Source organism: Leptonychotes weddellii, chromosome 1 (assembly GCF_054177405.1).
Source record: "Leptonychotes weddellii isolate Sample4059 chromosome 1, ASM5417740v2, whole genome shotgun sequence".
Taxonomy (NCBI): Eukaryota; Metazoa; Chordata; class Mammalia; order Carnivora; family Phocidae; genus Leptonychotes; species Leptonychotes weddellii.
The window spans coordinates 14,846,607-14,864,584 of NC_138369.1; the positions used below are offsets into that span (position 1 = coordinate 14,846,607).

At 43.4% G+C, this 17,978-nt stretch overlaps 1 protein-coding gene and 1 pseudogene across 1 annotated transcript in view; both read right to left on the bottom strand.

The window, feature by feature from the left end:
* Positions 1 to 652: 652 nt before the first annotated feature.
* On the bottom strand, positions 653 to 3,343 carry LOC145721089 (ubiquitin-related modifier 1 pseudogene; annotated as a pseudogene).
* A 136-nt stretch (positions 3,344 to 3,479) lies between these two features.
* Positions 3,480 to 17,978, bottom strand: part of PRKAR2A (protein kinase cAMP-dependent type II regulatory subunit alpha) — a 105,452-nt gene continuing 90,953 nt past the window's right edge. Inside the window, exons 7-9 of the mRNA XM_081805615.1 lie at positions 10,619 to 10,684; positions 7,809 to 7,950; positions 3,480 to 7,339 (exon numbers count right to left, since the gene is read on the bottom strand). Coding sequence (XP_081661741.1) covers positions 7,206 to 7,339; positions 7,809 to 7,950; positions 10,619 to 10,684 — 342 coding nt within the window. The 3' untranslated portion in view covers positions 3,480 to 7,205. The remainder of the gene's footprint in view (positions 7,340 to 7,808; positions 7,951 to 10,618; positions 10,685 to 17,978) is intronic.

Below are 17,978 nucleotides of genomic sequence, written 5' to 3' on the forward strand. Positions count from 1 at the left end.
GCTCTCTCAAATCAATAAAAATCCTTAAAAACAATTTGCTCAATGAATGAATAAGATGAGTTAGACTTAATTTCTGATATTCTAATTCAGAACTTGGATAATACTCATCGAAATTCACAAGTCATTATTCAGTAAGTTCCTGGTCAACATGCTGCATTTTATCTGCATATCCCCAAATAATCAGGTAACAGTATCTGTGCCATCATCTGTGATGGGGCATTTGTCCACAGAGAGGATGGGTATGGGTAAAGGAAGCAAAATTCATACTTAACATGAGGCCTTGTGAAACAAACACAGATTCCTTAATCACAGGAAATAAACTGTTTTAATTCTGATGTTATAAAATGGATGCACTAAGATCGCTGAGGATATATTCAGGTACCTGTGGTAAGTACAGAACATACAAGAAAGCAAAGTCCTCATGTCACGTGCACCCTTCAAGGCTGAGACTGTGGACAATATGCTCTCATTGTTGTCCTGGCACTTCTTAACTGTTCATAGCGATACCACCACTAAAACCACAGAAGCCAAGCCATATTTAATTTTTAAAGCCTTGAAACAAGGCCAGTTTGGCTTTGAGACAGCCCAGCGCTACTGGTTTCTTGAGCTCGGTGGGCTATCTCGAATGTTTACCCACTATTTGACCCTTTTTTTTTTTTTTAAGATTTTATTTATTTATTTGACAGAGAGAGACAGCGAGAGGGGGAACACAAGCAGGGGGGTGGGAGAGGGAGAAGCAGGCTTCCCGCCGAGCGGGGAGCCCGATACGGGGCTCGATCCCAGGACCCTGGGATCATGACCTGAGCCGAAGGCAGACGCCCAACGACAGAGCCACCCAGGAGCCCCTATTTGACCCTTTTGTACTGCCAGGTCAAGGTAAAATCAAACTGGAACATGATTTTGTTGAACAGCTTCTTTTGGTTACTTGGAAAGAAATTGTAGGCGTACTGGGTTATCACGGAATCATTGCTTGTTCTCCTTATAGCTATGTTACCGAGAAGGAAATGGTAGAAGTAATATTGTCAGACAGGAGATGTTGTCTGCTGGGCTTCATTGGTGACTTTATCTTCCCTGGCAAGGGATATACTTGATGCCCTTCCACAGCATCCCCAACAACTCAAATACCATGCTGCCATAGTTAATTTTTTAAAAATATTTAAAATATAAAAAAATTTTAAGTTTACTTTGTTTTTAAAGATTTTATTTATTTTAGAGAGAGAGCATGTGAGTGGGGGTGGGGCAGGGGGCGAGGGAGAGAGAGAGAATGCTAGGCAGGCTCCATATTGGGTGGGACGCGGTCTCATGACCCTGAGATCATGAACTGAGCCAAAATCAAGAGTCATACTGCTTAACCAAAGGATTCACCCAGGCGCCCCTAAACTTTTTTATTTTAATTTTTTTTTTTTTTTTTTTAGTAAACAACCTCGTCTTTTATTTGCCCAAGGCCAGCTGTTGCAGGCATTGAGGCCCCAAGACTTCCAGAAGGGATGAAGGGAGGAGGGGCAAACCATCCTGCTTACCAGGTGCTGCCTGCCCCCATCCTCCTTCCTGCAGGAGGTAGAAAGGGAGATAGAGTCTACATTTGTGCCATCAAGGATCACGCCTGCTTTCAGATACTTATAAACATTCAGTTGCTGTTGAGGAAGAAACTGAGGCACTCTGACCCCCCACGCCTCTATGTGCCAGTCCAAGCTTCTGCCTGCTCCTCTCTCTCTCTCCAGAATGAGCTGCAGGCAGCCTTTTGCTGGGGAGGGTCTTAGGAGCCCATCTGGTGGCCTGTGGGGGGGAAGGCCAGCCAGGGTCAAGGGCTGGGGATGGGGGAGCAGGAGGAGAGGTGTGGTTGGAAGAGCAGCTGCTGGGAGGGGGGAGTCAGCACTGAATAGGGGACCCCAGCTGGGGTTTCATAATGATACCAGTGGGGGACAGCCAGAGCCCTTTGCTGTCTAGATGGGGAAACTGAGGCAGAGACTCCTCCCATCTTAGAGAAGGGAGGGGCCTCCTATCAGCTATTCCGGTCCATTCATCTTCCCCACGAAGACACTACAGCCCGGGAGCTGGAGTTCCTCGTCAGTGGTCACTTGGTGTTTAGACTGAGACACAAGGAGTGGAAGGCAGCTGGGTCACCTGACCAGGGAGCCCCCTCCTGTTGTGACAAACCAGAGGGGCACCTTCCCCTACCTCAGCTGCTGGGGCGAGAGGCAGGGCTGAGCCTGCCCAACCCCACTCACGTGCCTGAGAAAGGCTCATTTTTAGCACCTGGCCTCTTTTCCCTGCCTGGAGGGAGCTTGGGGGACAGAGCAGGGAAGAAAGCGGCCAAAGGGGACAGGAAGACCTGGAAGCAGGGCCCCAGGGGATGTCTGATTGTGCTCTTCTCCCCACCCCAAGGGAACCCGGGCCCAGAGCGGGGCCCTCAGCCTCCATGCAGCGTGGATATGAAGAGGATGCTGTCCTGGTCCTGCAGCTGGTAGTCCAGCTCGCCCAGCAGTTCCCATTCCTGGGCACACGCTGTCTCCCTGGATGAACAACTCTGGCCGCTCTTAAAGCAAATTCTTCTTGATCCAGACAAGGAGGTTCCCGATGTTCCAGGGCTCCTCCTGTCCAGGTAAGGTGACCTGATGTTTCTTTACGCCATTGAAAAGGAGCTCCGCACCACCTCCGAACTCCACCTCCACTGACAAGGGTGCTGCCATGTTGAGGAAGCCCAAATTTTTTCTAAGTAGACTCCATGCCCAGTCTCATGACCCTGAGATCAAGACCTGAGCTGAGATCAAGAGTCAGAGGCTTACCCGATGGAGTGCCCCTATGATAGTTAATTTTATGTGTCAACTTGACTGGGCCATGGGGCACTGATATTTGGTCAACCATTGTTCTGGGAGTTTCTGTAAGGGTGTTCTGGAATGAGATCAACATTTAAATCAGTAGACCGAGTAAAGCACATTGCCTTCTCCCATTGTGGGTGGGCCTCATCTAATCAGTTGAAGGCCCAAATATAACAAAAGGACTCTTTCTCAAGTAAGAGAATTTTCCTGCCTGACTGCCTCCAAACTGGGGCATTGGCTCTTCCTGGGTTTCCAGCCTGCTAACCTTCTACAAGGAACTACTCTATCAGCTCTTAAGGGTTGAGAACCATAAGAACCATTCCAGACTCAGACTGGAATGAAATCATCAGCTTTCCTTGGTCTACAGTTTGCCAACTCATCCTGCAGATGAGACCTGCCTGCCTCCATAATTGCATAAGCCAATTCCTTATAATAAATCTCTACACACACACACACACACACACACACACACACACACACACACACACTCCTTATTGGTTCTTACTGGAGAACCCTAATACATATACCCAGTCCTCCTGTCTAATTTTCAAGAGCTCACATCCCAGTCCCAACAATATATCTGCCGGAGGAGTACTATGATGGCCAGGAACCCTGAAATGGGAGGACAAACAACACAGGGCCGCACCAGAAAGCCAGACATGATTTGTCAGCCTTTATTAACCAAAAGCACAGCCGAGTCCTAGAGTTTCCTTTTAAAAAACCCAACCTTGTTTATGGCAAACAATGATTTAATTATATGTTCAATACTACAGAGCAATAATTGATCACTTTCTAATCACTTATTCTTCTGACATTAAAATACAAGTGTAAAACGGTTAAAATAAGATTCTCCCCAATGATTTAAAAACAACTCCAATTGAAAGACATTTCAAACACTATGTGTAGAACTCAGGACCAAAAAAAGACCTTAAAACATTTTACCTTTGAGGTAGCACAATAATGCTGAATTAGATTTCTTTTCTTACAATGAGCTTAAGAAAACAATGAGGAAATCTACCTTTTGCTCAAGGTGGGCTAAATGGTTTTCTACAAATACCCCATGAGGTTAGTGACAGTTTCCTCCTTTTTTTTTTCTCTTTTTTTTTTAAGTATAAAGATAGCCCTGCAGTGTGTAAAAGGAAACCCACAGGGGAAGGCCGCTTCCCATAAAATAGACATTAGAATCATTGAGGAACGTCAGCAGTCAAGACAGGAGGAACGAGGTAATTGTAGTGAAAAACCAAAACAACCTGTATCTTGGCAAGACTGGTTTACAAGTGTATGTCAAGAACAAATATTCCAACATCAGCCAACCGAAAACAAAAGATAAAAGATGACATTCATGGGTCTTTTTCCTTTTACTCTGTGCAAAAATGCTCTTTCACTCTTTCTAAATGAGAGAAGACGGTTTCTGCACAGCGACTTGACGTGGAAATGCTGTATGCCCAGGGTACCGCTGGGCCCCAGGGGCACCTCTCACTGACTACCACTGCGAGCAGAGAATCTGGGCAGTAAGAGGATGAACATGACCTCTCCTGGTCGGAGAACCATTTCTTGCCACTTTGCTGCTGAATTCACTCATGAAACTGCTCAAAGAAAAGATGCACCCTGACTCCTGAGAATCTACAGCAATTATATGTAAAACTATCAACTAAGAGGACAGCACACGTGAAGTCTTCCTTCAGAGACTACAACCAAAACAAGAGGGTGGGTGTGATAAACTGGGGCTAGAAGAAAGGATAATACTGTAGGTTGGGCCTCAAGGCTCTCAGGAATATTTTCCATCATCCCAAATCAATAGCAAAGCCAGGAAAGAGGACGTGAAGCTCTAACCCATGGAAGAGAAGAATATAAAAGGGATCTCTTCCCAACACACTCCTCCCCTTGAGGCTCAACCAACAGTGCAGGGCTTGCCTGGCATACTGTGGACACCTGAGCCCTCAGTTGAGCTCAGTCTGCCACCTCTGATCCCCCAGGCTGCCAAGAGAACTGGAACCCTGTCAGACTCCTGGTACTATTGCACTCACACTGGTGAGTGAAAGTCTTCCTTCCTAAGCCAGACCCCCAAGGGGCCCTGTATGCAGTGAGGATCTATACTCATGACCCATATGTCAGTCTGTAGTTAGAGCAGGAGGACTCAAACCTGGATGAATTCTACTCTGTAAAACAGCAACCATCAGTGAGTTGGGGGTACCAAAGAGGCTTCTGTGAAGGGGGAAGACTGAACTGGGATGTGCAAGAAGGCAGGATGAGAAGCCCAGGCCTAGCAGCCTGCAGGAGTGACTCTGGCACTGAGCTCCCAGCCAGCCCTGACTAATGCTGGCACGGGGGTGCAAAGGGGGCATCTGCTCAGTGTTTAAACAGAGTCCTCGAATAGAGGGGGCTAGACCTCTGTGACACTCCTAAAGCTCACTGTCTGTGCCTGCTCCTTTTGGAAGAAACAGGTGTGATTCTTGTCTGCTAAAGTACAAGATCTTCTTTCTTAATTTATTTGATAATAAAGCAACACCCTAGAAAAGAACAACCTTGGAAAATTGTGGGAAAAAAACCACATGCGCTTTCCCATAGCTAGCTGCCTGTTTGGGGGTATTAGTTACAACCTTTCATGATTCTGGGAGCTGCAATGCAGGCTACCTAGCTAGGGCTGTCTGAAAAGAGTCCTTCTGCTTTTACTTCACGAACACAAGAAAAAGGGAGACTTGACCAAGGTTGTGGTGGGTCACCACTCTGGAAATCCCTCCACCACACTGTCCATGGCAAAAGCAGAGAGCCCGGCTTCTATGGACAATAGAAGTGACCATGTGGGCTCCATCATTATCCTACAACAGGAATGACTCAAGCCCCAGCATGCAATCTCTTAGGGATTTATTGAGTTACACAAGTTTAAAAAGTAAATCATATTGGAAAGGGCCTCTTGATTTAATATAACCTTGGCTACAATATTCAAATTTATCTCTATGCAAACTTCACACTGCTCTTAGGATCTCTTGTAGCAGCTGATTCTAAGTCATTCTCAAAAAAAAAAAAAAAAATTTATCCTGAACTATATCTAGTTAATTAGGATAATTCATCACAATTCTACTTGATATAATTAAAAGGTTAAAAAGTTTAAAAATACAAGCTAATTTACTTTCCTCTGGGGTTAATAATTGGAACCCCAAATATCCCAACACCTTAACTAGAAAGGTCTTTGCAGTAATTCCATGAAATAGTGAATGATTCTGATTTTTAAAAACAAAGAGTTGATCTTCAGGATGAATGCCTGAGTCAGCTGACACACTGATATATATGACCAGGTCAACGGGAATTCCCCAAATGCAGAAATAATTTTTTTAATCTCAAAAAAATAGCTGCTGCTTCTTTAAAGAATTTAAAAATTGATAGTTCAACAGCAAAGCTATGTAACAACACTGGAGAAGGAAAGGGCTCTCTTTGTAGTACAACCTCTTGCTGGCACACTGCCATTATCAGCGGGTAGGGGCAACTGGAAACGAGATGGCAGGAGTTGCCCAGGGAAGTATTTGGGTCAGATAAAGTCATGGCACATCCAGACCCTGGCTCCTTAGAAACGGACAGTAATTCATTCATGCAAACTGCACAGAGATTAAATAAAACAAAACAAAATCTACTAAAACAAAACAAAACCCCCAACCCAGAAAACCTTCCCTGGCTCTCCGCTACCTGAAGAACGGGCTGAACCCAAATTCTCTGCTCTAACACGGGTCTTCATAACCAATCAGTGTGCTCTAGGGTGCTGAGCTGCTGGGCCCGGGGCAGGGCCTTCCCCCCAGCATCGCTGTGAGTTTGGAGATAGCTGTCATGGGTGCCCCAAGCCCGCAGACCTCCAGCCTCCCTGCCGCATCTTCTACTGTAAAACCGAAGGCTACCAGTGTGAACAAATGCGGACTTTCTCAAAGGACAAACGAGAAGATCAAGGGCTACGACAATGCCTCCCTTGAGGAAGGTCAGGGGCGGGTGTCTACAGTTGAACACAGCTCTGTGCAGACCTGTGGTGACTTCCAACAGCAACAGTAGCAGCCAGAGAGGAAAGGAAGATGATTACGCTGTGGACTTTGTATCAGGCACTTAAACTGTTGGAGAGACATGCCATTGTGAACCAAAGATGTGACAACTGGGCTGGAATAATCATTACGAGTGGTCTAATAATGGGCTTTCAGAAGCAAAGTGGAGGAGGTGTGGGCGGAACCTCTGCCCATCCTGTAGTGCTGACTTTCAAGTGTCCTACATGCCCACGGCCACAGCAATAGCAGCTGGTGGCAGCGGCAAGAGCAGGAACGCGTCTGTCGTGTCTGTCTTCTGCGTGTGTTCTGTGGCTGACCGGAAGGTTTCGGTGTCACGCTGAGAAGGCTCTGGGCTTGGGCACACCTACTGCCCGGGGTCAATCAGATCCATGCTGGAGCCAAACATCTTCACCAGCTGTTCCTCGTAGTGTGAGATGTTCCTCTTCATGATGTCCATGCAGGGCCCCAGAAGCCTCTCAAATGCTTGTACGTCCATAACTGCATTGTTAAAAAGAGGCGCGCGAGAGAATGAATTCTCTACACCAATAATTCAAAGTCATTTCCCTCATGCAAACCTTCTCTCACATATACCCGTTCACCTCAGGGAATCAGACTGGGGGATGCTGGGTGCTTGGAAAAAGGACGGATGTTTCTATGTGAGCACAGCCGGACTGTGTCATCTGTTGGCGACTTTGCAGAGCCCAGCAGCACCTACTCACTGGGTCCCAGCAGAGCCTTGGACACCTGCCTCCGTGACTGCTCTTCTCACAGGCTATCCTCACTCAGTGCTCAGAAATGTCTGCTCAAAGGGTACACTCACCCATTCCTAGTTGGTCCCACAGACTGTTCAAGCCTAGATGTGTGTGAGAACTGGTGAAATGAGTCAAGGCTTACTGATGGGGCAAAAAAAAAAATACTGCGTGTTAGAAAAAAAAGCATTCGTGCATAAAGAATCTATTTTTCTTACCTAAGCATGTGACATCCCCCACTGCATAAGCCGAAGCAGCTCTGGGCTTGTTGGTGACCAGTGCCAGCTCTCCGAAGTACTGCCCCTTACGACAACGGGCTATCTCGACCTCCTGGTTCCCGCCGTCCTTGTTCGCTTTGGTCTAGAGCGGGTGGAAAACATGACTAGGCTGGTTCCGGAACGCAGCTGAGCACATCCACTTACACACACTTGCATTCCCTTCTCGGGACACTTAAAACGCAATTATTGAGAAATTCACTTTGCGGAGACACTAACTGTACCATGTCAACTGCATGGCTAGTTCATCTCAGTGGTCTGGGTTGGTTTCTTTTATTTTTATTTTTTTAAGATTTTATTTATTTATTTGACAGAGAGAGACACGGCGAGAGAGGGAACACAAGCAGGGGGAGTGGGAGAGGGAGAAGCAGGCTTCCTGCAGAGCAGGGAGCCTGATGCGGGGCTCGATCCCAGGACCCTGGGACCGTGACCTGAGCAGAAGGCAGGTGCTTAATGACTGAGCCACCCAGGCGCCCTCAGTGGTCTGGTTTAATTAGAGGAGCTGGCTTTTACCTGGGCCTTCATCCAAGGCCCAACACCTTTCAGGTAATGGCTAAGTATCAAGAGGTAGGGAGCAGACCATTTTCTTTGGAAGACATATGTATCTTCCAAAGGAAAAAAATATACATAATTATTATAACATACATTATATACATTATGTCAATATATATGATCATATTATAGTGTCAATTATATATTAACATAAAACACATATATATTTTTATATATTATACATTTACATATATTTATATATATATATATATATATATATATGAATGCTGTCCTTTTGGTAGATGCTGACTTCTGAGGTACAAGAGAAAAGACAAGGTCTTTTATTAATTCCTGCTAAATGATGTTAATGTTTCTCTTAGATAAACTCACAATCCCGGGTCACTTCTTTTTTATTTGGGACCATGCCTTTCTCGGACAATACTTTACAGTGACAAGTTTTCTTTTTAGGTACTGCCTGCTCTGTAAGTTAGTGGTTCCCCACCCCCCACTACACACATTTTTTTTTTAGAAGAGCTAAGTGACTAAAAAAACTTTTTTAATAATGTTCAACCTGGATATTTAGTGCTTTAACTCTGTATTAAGAAATCAAGCAGGGGGGAGCCTGGGTGGCTCAGCCAGTTATGTGTCTCCTTCAGCTCAGGTCGTGATCCCAGGGTCCTGGTAAGGAGCCCTGCATCGGGCTCCCTGCTCAGTGGGGAGTCTGCTTCTCCCTCTCCCTCTGCCCCTCCCCTCCGCTTGTGCTCTCTCTCTCAAATAAATAAAATCTTAAAAGAAAAAAAAAAGAAATCAAGCAGGTTTTAATTAGTGCTTATCAAATTATGGAAAATAATGTAGCATATTATATTTAATATCTAGAGTTTCCCTTTTTTTTTTTTTTACAAATCCATCTGCTAAGCTAAGCAATAATTTCAGTAAAAAATTATTTAGAATTTATTAGTAAGAATTAGTCTCAATCTCTAAGAGCCACTTTAGGTTAGAGGCAGGTAAGCCTCCTTCCACACTTCCGCCCCAACCTGTTTGCTCTGAAGCTGATCTGCTCCACCAGAGCCAACACTCTCCTTCCAGTTTCTGTAGCATTCTCTGGGGCTGCAGACGTGTTTGTGCCCAAGTAGTCCCTTCTTTAGAGTAGCAGTTAACACACTGTCATATGAACGCCAGCCCCCAGGGGATTTGTTACAATGCAGATTCTGATTCAGTAGGTCTGGGGCAGAGTCCAAGACTCTGCATTCCTGACAAGCTCCCCCCACCCCCAGAGCCACAGTGCTACTGGTCCCACATACCCAACATTATGCTGTGATCAACAAGTGTCAATGAGTATTTGAGAAATGTACAAACATATATCACTAGTCCAAAAACAATAAGTAAAAGAACATAGATGTTTCAACCTATTGTTTCATGTGAAACAGCAGATCTATTTTTAATAGAGGCAGTAATCATGTTTTTCTTTCTCCATATTTAACTTTTACTAAAGATAGTCTGTAAAAGGGTTCATATTAGGTTAGAATTATATTTAACTATTTTAACAAATTCTACATTCTTAAAAAAAATTGGAATAGGGAAATCCGGTGACAATGGATTTATTTATTTATTTTTTTTAAAGATTTTATTTATTCATTTATTTGAGAGAGTGAGAGAGAGAGAGCACATGAGAGGGGGGAGGGTCAGAGGGAGAAGCAGACTCCCTGCCGAGCAGGGAGCCCGATGCGGGACTCGATCCTGGGACTCCAGGATCATGACCTGAGCCGAAGGCAGTTGCTTAACCAACTGAGCCACCCAGGCGCCCCGTGACAATGGATTTATGATGAGAATCACTCCTCCCACTCACTGGCCATCAGTTTTCTAGGCCTCCCTATCCACGAAATGACATAGTAATGCTGGTCCTAAAGACCTGCCCCCAGTGCTCTAGAAAGGAAGCTTTTTTCATATTCAGCACCCACGTGTGTGCCTTTATCATGTAATTCCCCCACTTTCTACTAGGGGGTTTATCTTTTTCTTATTGATTTATAGGCCAGTATTTCTCATATCATTAATTATGTCACAGAGGCAAAGGCAATAGGAACAAAGAGAAATATACTAAATCCCTACCACTGGAGGTACTTAAACATGGGTCTTTGCCAGTCACATACCTCATAGAACAATGATGGTTTTGTTACACCAGACACCCTTCACATTATTTAAAGCAAGCAGCGACTTTCTGTGCATGCACCTGGCATAAATCGCACCATCACACACGGACTCACCTTGCTTCTGATCAGGATGCTCACCTCTCCGGACTCTATAATGTAGAAGCTATCAGCCTTTTCACCCTAGAGAGGGAGAGAACGTTGTCAGAGCTATACATATGTATTGGTGAGGGACACAGAAATAGATAATTTTCTCATTGCCCTGATTTGTATTTATTTTCCAACTCTACAAATTAACCAGTGGCTAACAAATTCAGTACAAAACGAGAGGATCCTGGTCACTGGGAATGTCAGTCCAACTATGACTGACACACATCTCTCACTTCCCAACATGGAATATTCATATTTCTCCTCATGAGTATGCCCAGGCTGCACACAGCATCACTATTGCTCAGGTTAGTCTGCTATTGAAACCTGTGACTGCGGGAGGGAGGATGGGGCGGGGGGGACCAATAGACAAAACTACTACAGACAATATTAAGGTGACTCCTGGCTACCCCTGGGCCTCGGGCCCAGGGATAATCTGGACCACCAAATGCAGCCCTCCAGAGGACAGGGTGGATCTGGAGAAAGCCCTGCCTTGGTGAAGGAGGTACTTTGATATGGGTTGATGTCACCCTTATGAGCCTCAGGCTTTTCTTTCACTTGCTTGGATTTTAAACCACTTGGCTGAACCAGTCATTCAGGTATTTCAACAAGTAATTAAGTATTTACTATGTGCCAAGACACTGTTTTAGGTATGTGAGATGTATCTGTGGACAAAACAAATATCCCTACCCTTGTGGGAATTATAGTCTGATAGGGCAAACAAACTGTAAACAATCAACATAGTGAATCAGCAAATGATATTGTTGTGTTGGAAGGCAATTAAGTACTAGGGGAAGAAAGCAGAGCAGGCAATGTGGGATCTGGAGCGCCGGGGGAGGAGAAACTCTGCTCTATGGCTACAGTATACAGCAGACTTTCATCAGAGGGTGAAATCTGAGCGAAGGCTGGGAGAAGAGGATTTCACAGGCCCATTTCAGGCTCTGACACCTTTCTCTTAACATCCGGAGCAACGACCATCTACACTGGGTAATTCAATACTAATCATGTGTCCTCATTCCACGTGGGTCTTATGTCTTCAGAAGAATCTACACTTCTGAATTTGCGTAAGACTTCAATGTCCTTCAACTACTGCACAGAACTCCAAATGTCCACCTTACAACTGGGGCTGCCATTCCTGAGTCAGTCTAGTCCCAGTTCACTATGTAATAATCACTGCTCCATGTGAGTAGAAGCCACAGCATTATAAAGAGGTGTCTGCGGGTCTCTGCACTGCTGCGTGGGGTAAGTCCCCTGTACCCAGCAGAGCCAAATCAGCATGAAATTCTAGAATTACACAAAGAGCTCCCTGACACGAGTTGCTGAAGGAAACTAAGGGGGTGCCAGACGCAGGGTCACCAGGAGGAAGAGTGGTTTCTAGCCCCAAGAAGGGAGTTTCATAAAGGAAGATGTGATTACCTGTGTTCAGTTCTGTCGGGAGGTCAAGAGTAATAATGATTCAAATGTGTGGAAACATTTGGTGACCAAGACGAGGGTGGTATAGCAATGAGCCACAAAAGGGACAGGTGGTGAAGGGTGGTGCCCGAGCTCTTTTTGCTTAGATAGATGTGCTCATTTTTCAAGGCTGCAGCCTAATGAACTTTTATACATGTATGTAGCTGTATGACCACCCCCTCGATCAAAACAGAAAATCTTTCTGGCCTCCAGCCTAAGGAGTGTTTCTCAGTCAAAACCACCACTACTTCACCTATTAGGTAATTGTGTCTGACTTCTGTCCTTGCAGTTTTCCTTAACTTCTGTTAAGGAAAGGAAGGCTGTTCCTTAACTTCATGTAAATGGAATCGCACATTGCCTTTTGTGTCTGGCTTCTGCTAGTCCACATTGTGAGACGGCACTTTGAATGTGCTTGCCTGTGACAGGAATGAGAAGCTAGTTGCTGGAGTAAAAACAGTGAGTGGAGGAATGTGAGTATATTTTGAGGACAAGAGAAACTCAGGCATGTCTACAGGATGAAAAGAATGAGTTTGATGAGGGGCGCCTGGGTGGCTCAGTCGTTAGGCGTCTGCCTTCAGCTCAGGTCATGATCCCAGGGTCCTGGGATGGAGCCCCGCATCGGGCTCCCTGCTCGGCAGGAAGCCTGCTTCTCCCTCTCCTACTCCCACTGCTTGTGTTCCCTCTCTCGCTGTGTCTCTGTCTGTCAAATAAATAAAATCTTTGGAAAAAAAAAAAGAAGAAGTTAGATGAACAGGGGTGCTCAAATAGAGCAGAATCTGCTGCCAATGCTGTGTGCTCCCTCCCAGCAGGCACTCTGGTGAGCGCTGCATGTACATTGCTTCATACGAGCACCTAAGAAGTCAATAAAGTCGGTACTACTGCTACCCCATTTTACAGATGAATTTCCTCAGAAGCTCAAAAGATAAATAACTCTGCCATAGGAGGCAAAGGGAATAGCTGGTGGATTCCAGACTGAGAGGAGATGGGAAGGAATATTACCAAGACCACGTGGAATAATGAGGCTTGCCTAGGTAAGAGTCTGCTTCTCCCTCTGCCCTCAACCCGCTCTCATGCTCTCTCTCTCACTAATAAATAAATAAAATCTTTTTAAAAATTTGTAAGGATGTAACAAGAGAAACTCTGAAGGGGGCAGCTCGCCAGGGGCTCCCCTGACAGCACATATGGTCTAGAGAACACCCAGAGACAGGCTGAGATGCACACTAGCATCCCACCATCCCGTGCAACAGGCAGTGGCCTCTGTTCTTTCTTCTGTATCTGGGCCCCAACTGCACACCTGCATTAAGCAAGGCACCCACCCATAGGCACAACCATATGTAAAGAACAGCTGGGTTGCGGGAAGAGGCTAGTGGCATGCTGGTGCTAAAGAGTCCCAGCAGTCCCAGCACAACTGTCAAGAGGGACTTAAGGCAGCAATCTCTAAATGCTGATGATCATCACTGATCTTCACAGATTCTGGGAAGCTTCTAGTTTTAAAATGCTAAGCAACCAACTCAAGAGAATGGGGTGGGGGGGAGCGGATATAGCAAAAACAAAGTAGAAGAAAGGAAATAAGATAAAGACAGAAAGTAATGAAACAAAACGTTCAACAGGATTAATAAAAGGTGAGAGTTGGTTCTTCAAAAAGACTGAAAGAATTGATAAGCCCCTCGCAAGCTTGAGCGAGAAAAAAAAAAGGAGAAGGCACAAAACAACATCAGGAATGAAGACGGGAACATCATTCTAGGTCTTGTATATATTTAAAAGGTGTTATAGGGGAAACAATCAACAAAAGTAAAAGGCAGCCTACAAAATGGGAGAAGGTATTTGCAAATGACGTATCAGATAAAGGGTTAGTATCCAAAATCTCTAAAGAATTTACCAAACTCAACACCCAAAAACAAATAATCCTATGAAGAAATGGGCAGACAGGGGGGCCTGGGTGGCTCAGTCGTTAAGCATCTGCCTTCGGTTCAGGTCATGATCCCAGGGTCCTGGGATCGAGCCCCATGTCGGGCTCCCTGCTCAGCGTGGCCTCTGCTTCTCCCTCTGCCTGCCACTCCCCCCGCTTGTGTTCCAGTTCTCACTATCTCTCTCTGTCAAATAAATAAAAAATCTTAAAAAAAAAAAAAAAGAAATGGGCAGACAACATGAATAGACACTTTTCCAAAGAAGACATCCAGATGGCTAACAGACACATGAAAGGATGCTCAACATCACTCATCATCAGGGAAATGCAAATCAAAACTATGATGACATACTACCTCAAGCCTGTTAGAATGGCTAAAATTAACAACACAAGAAACAGCAGGTGTTGGCGAGGATGCAGAGAAAGGGGAACCTTCTTGCACTGTTGGTGGGAATGCAAGCTGGTGCAGCCACTCTGGAGAACAATTAGGAGGTTCCTCAAAAAGTTAAAAATAGAACTACCCTATGACCCAGCAATTACACTACTAGGTATTTACCCAAAGGATACAAAAATACAGATTCAAAGGGGTACATGCACCCCTATGTTTATAGTAGCATTATCAACAATAGACAAACTATAGAGAGAGCCCATATGTTCATCAACTGATGAAAATAGATAAAGATGTGGTACACACACACACACACACACACACACACACACACACACACAAAATGGAATATTACTCAGCTATCAAAAAAGAATGAAATCTTGCCATTTGCAACAACGTGGATAGAGCTAAAGTGTATTAGGCTAAGCGAAATAAGTTAGAGGAATACAAATACCATATGATTTCATTCATATGTGGAATTTAAGAAAGAAAACAGATGAACATATTGGGAAGGGTGGGGGGAAAGGAGAGAGGACAGAGGAACCATAAGACACTATTAATGACAGAGAACAAAATGAAGGTTGATGGGAGAGAGGTGGGGGCGCGTGGGCTAAATGGGTGAAGTTAAAAGGAGGGCACTTGTTGTGATGAGCACCGGGTGTTGTATGTAAGTGATCAGTCACTGAATTCTACTCCAGAAACCAATACTGCAATGTATATTAGCTAAGTAAAATTTAAATAAAAATATAAAAAAATAAAAGGTGTTACAGGAACGTTATGACCAACTTTATGCCATAACACTGAATTTTAGACAAAGATGAAATAGAAAACTTAAATAGTTTAACAATTAAAATAATTTAATCTATAGTCAAAAATCTTCCCACAAAAGAAACACTGGTAAGTTCTGTAAGATATCGAAAGAATTCTAGCTTTGTTTTTTTTTTTAAGATTTTATTTATTTATTTGACAGAGAGAGAGACAGGAGAGATGGAACGAACACAAGCAGGGGGAGTGGGAGAGGGAGAAGCAGGCTTCCCGCTGAGCAGGGAGCCTGATGCGGGGCTCGATCCCAGGACCCTGGGATCATGACCAGAGCTGAAGGCAGACGCTTAACGACTGAGCCACCCAGGCGCTCCTAGTCTTTTTTTTTTTTTTAAGATTTTATTTATTTATTTGACACACAGAGAGAGAGAGAGCACGCATGCGCACAAGCAGGGGGCACAGCAGGCAGAGGGAGCAGGAGAAGCAGACTCCCCGCTGAGCAGAGAGCCTGAGTGGGGCTTGATCCCAAAACCCTAGGATCATGACCTGAGTCGAAGGCAGATGCTTAAGGGACTGAGCCACCCCAAGAAATTACAGATCAGTCTCACTTGGGAATATAGCCATAAAATCTTAAACAAAATATTAACAAACTAGATTCATCAACATATGAAAAGGATACTCCACAATGACCACATTGGTCTATCTCAGCAACAAAAGGCTGCTTTAACATTTCAAAATCAAATGAATGTAATCACTGAAGCCTTGTTCATAACAGCTAAAAACTAGGAACACCCCAAATGTCCATCAGCAGTGGGGAGGCAAATAATTTATTCACACACTGGAATATTGTACAGCAATGAAAACCAACAAACTACAGCTGCACACAACAATGTGGGTGAATGCTGAGCAAACAAAGATGCAAATAAAAGAATACTTTCTAATTCCAATTTAGAAATTTAAAAAAGTAGCAGGATGTGGCCATATTGTTTAGGATGTATACCTCAGTGTCAATCACTACAAAGGAAAGCAAATACATGACTACCATAAAAGTCAGGATAGGGAGGTAGGAAGGCTGTAACTAGGAAGGAGCTCATGAGGGTGGAACAGCTTCTGAGGTATAAGGGGGCTTCTCTGAAAATATCTAGAAATAAGTTTCTGGATTATAGAATAAATTCAGCTTTACAGGATGAGGGTAAATTTCTCTCAAAAGGGTTATTCTATTAACAGTGAATAAAACTTCCTACTACATCTTGCAATTGTCAGTTTCCTACTTTTTGCCAAGCCAATAGGCATGAAAATAGTTCTCACTGTGGTTTTTATTTTTTTATTTTTATTTGAGAGAGAGAGAGCATGAGAGGGGGTAGGGTCAGAGGGAGAAGCAGGCTCCCCGCCGAGCAGGGAGCCTGATGTGGGACTCGATCCCCGGACTCCAGGATCACGACCCGAGCCGAAGGCAGTTGCCTAACCAACTGAACCATCCAGGTGTCCTGACTGTGGTTTTTAATTTGCACTTCCTAATTACTCAATGAGGCTGAAGCCAATTCATTTTTCACTGATGCCAGAACTATGCTTCGAGAATACAATTCTCATAGTGTCATCTTTCCTCTCAAAAATCTTTGAAAGTGCTTCTCAAACATTTCCACCAAGTATTCTTAATGCAAGGGCATTTCCAAGTCTTGGAACAGTCTATAGCAGTGTTTTTCAAACTTTAGCAAAAAACATTAAAATCGTCTGGAGGTGTTGTTGATACCAAAACCAGACAAAGACATCACAAGAAAACTACAGACCAATATCCTTCATGAACAAACACCAAAATCCTTAACAAGGGAGTTACCCACTACATGCTAGATGGGATGCTGCCTAATTCACAAATTACTTAATAAAGCCAATAAGATCTTCAAATTAAAAAAAAAACTTAACAAAATTTTAGCAAATTAAATCCAGTAATAAATAAAAAGGATAATATATCATGACCAAGTAGGACTCACTCCAGGATGCAAGCTTGGTTTAATATTCAAAATTCAATCAATGTTAAAAAAAAAGTCAAGCAATGTAATTCATATTTGTTAACTAAAAAAGAAAACCCATATGAGCACCGCAATAAAAACAGCAAAAACATCTGACAAAATTCAACATCTTTTCATGATAAAAACTGAGAAAACTAGGAAGAGAAGGAACCTTCCCTAACCTGATTAAGGGCACTTATAAAGAAGCTTACAGTTTACATTATACTTAATGGTGAACAACTAAATGCTTTCCTCTTAAGATCAATAACAAGACCAATAACAAGACAAAGATGTCTGTTTTCAGCGTTTCTATTCAATATTGTACTGGAGGATACGGCCAATGCGATAAGACAAATTAATTAATTAATTAAAAATTAAAAAGAAGGCATACAGAAGTAAAACTGTCTTTGTTCATAGATAAAATAATCATCTATATAGAAAATCCCAAGGAAGCTACAAAAAAGCTACTAAAATCAGCAAGGTTAGCAAGGTTGTAAATACCACAGGATCAATATGCAAAATTCAACTGTATTTTTATACACTAGCAATAAATAATTAAATACTGAAAAAAGGAAAACCACTTAGAATAACGTTAAGCATATGAAATATCCAGGTATAAATTTAACAGATGTGTAAGACTTGAAAAGTATAAAATGTTAAGAGAAAAATTAAAATATATAGAAAAGTATAAATAAAAGTATAGAAAAAGTATATAAAAGTATAAAAAAGTATAAAGACCTGAAAAGTATAAAATATTACAGAGAAAAATTAAAATATATAGAAAAATTTAAAAAAATATATATTATGTTCATGAAC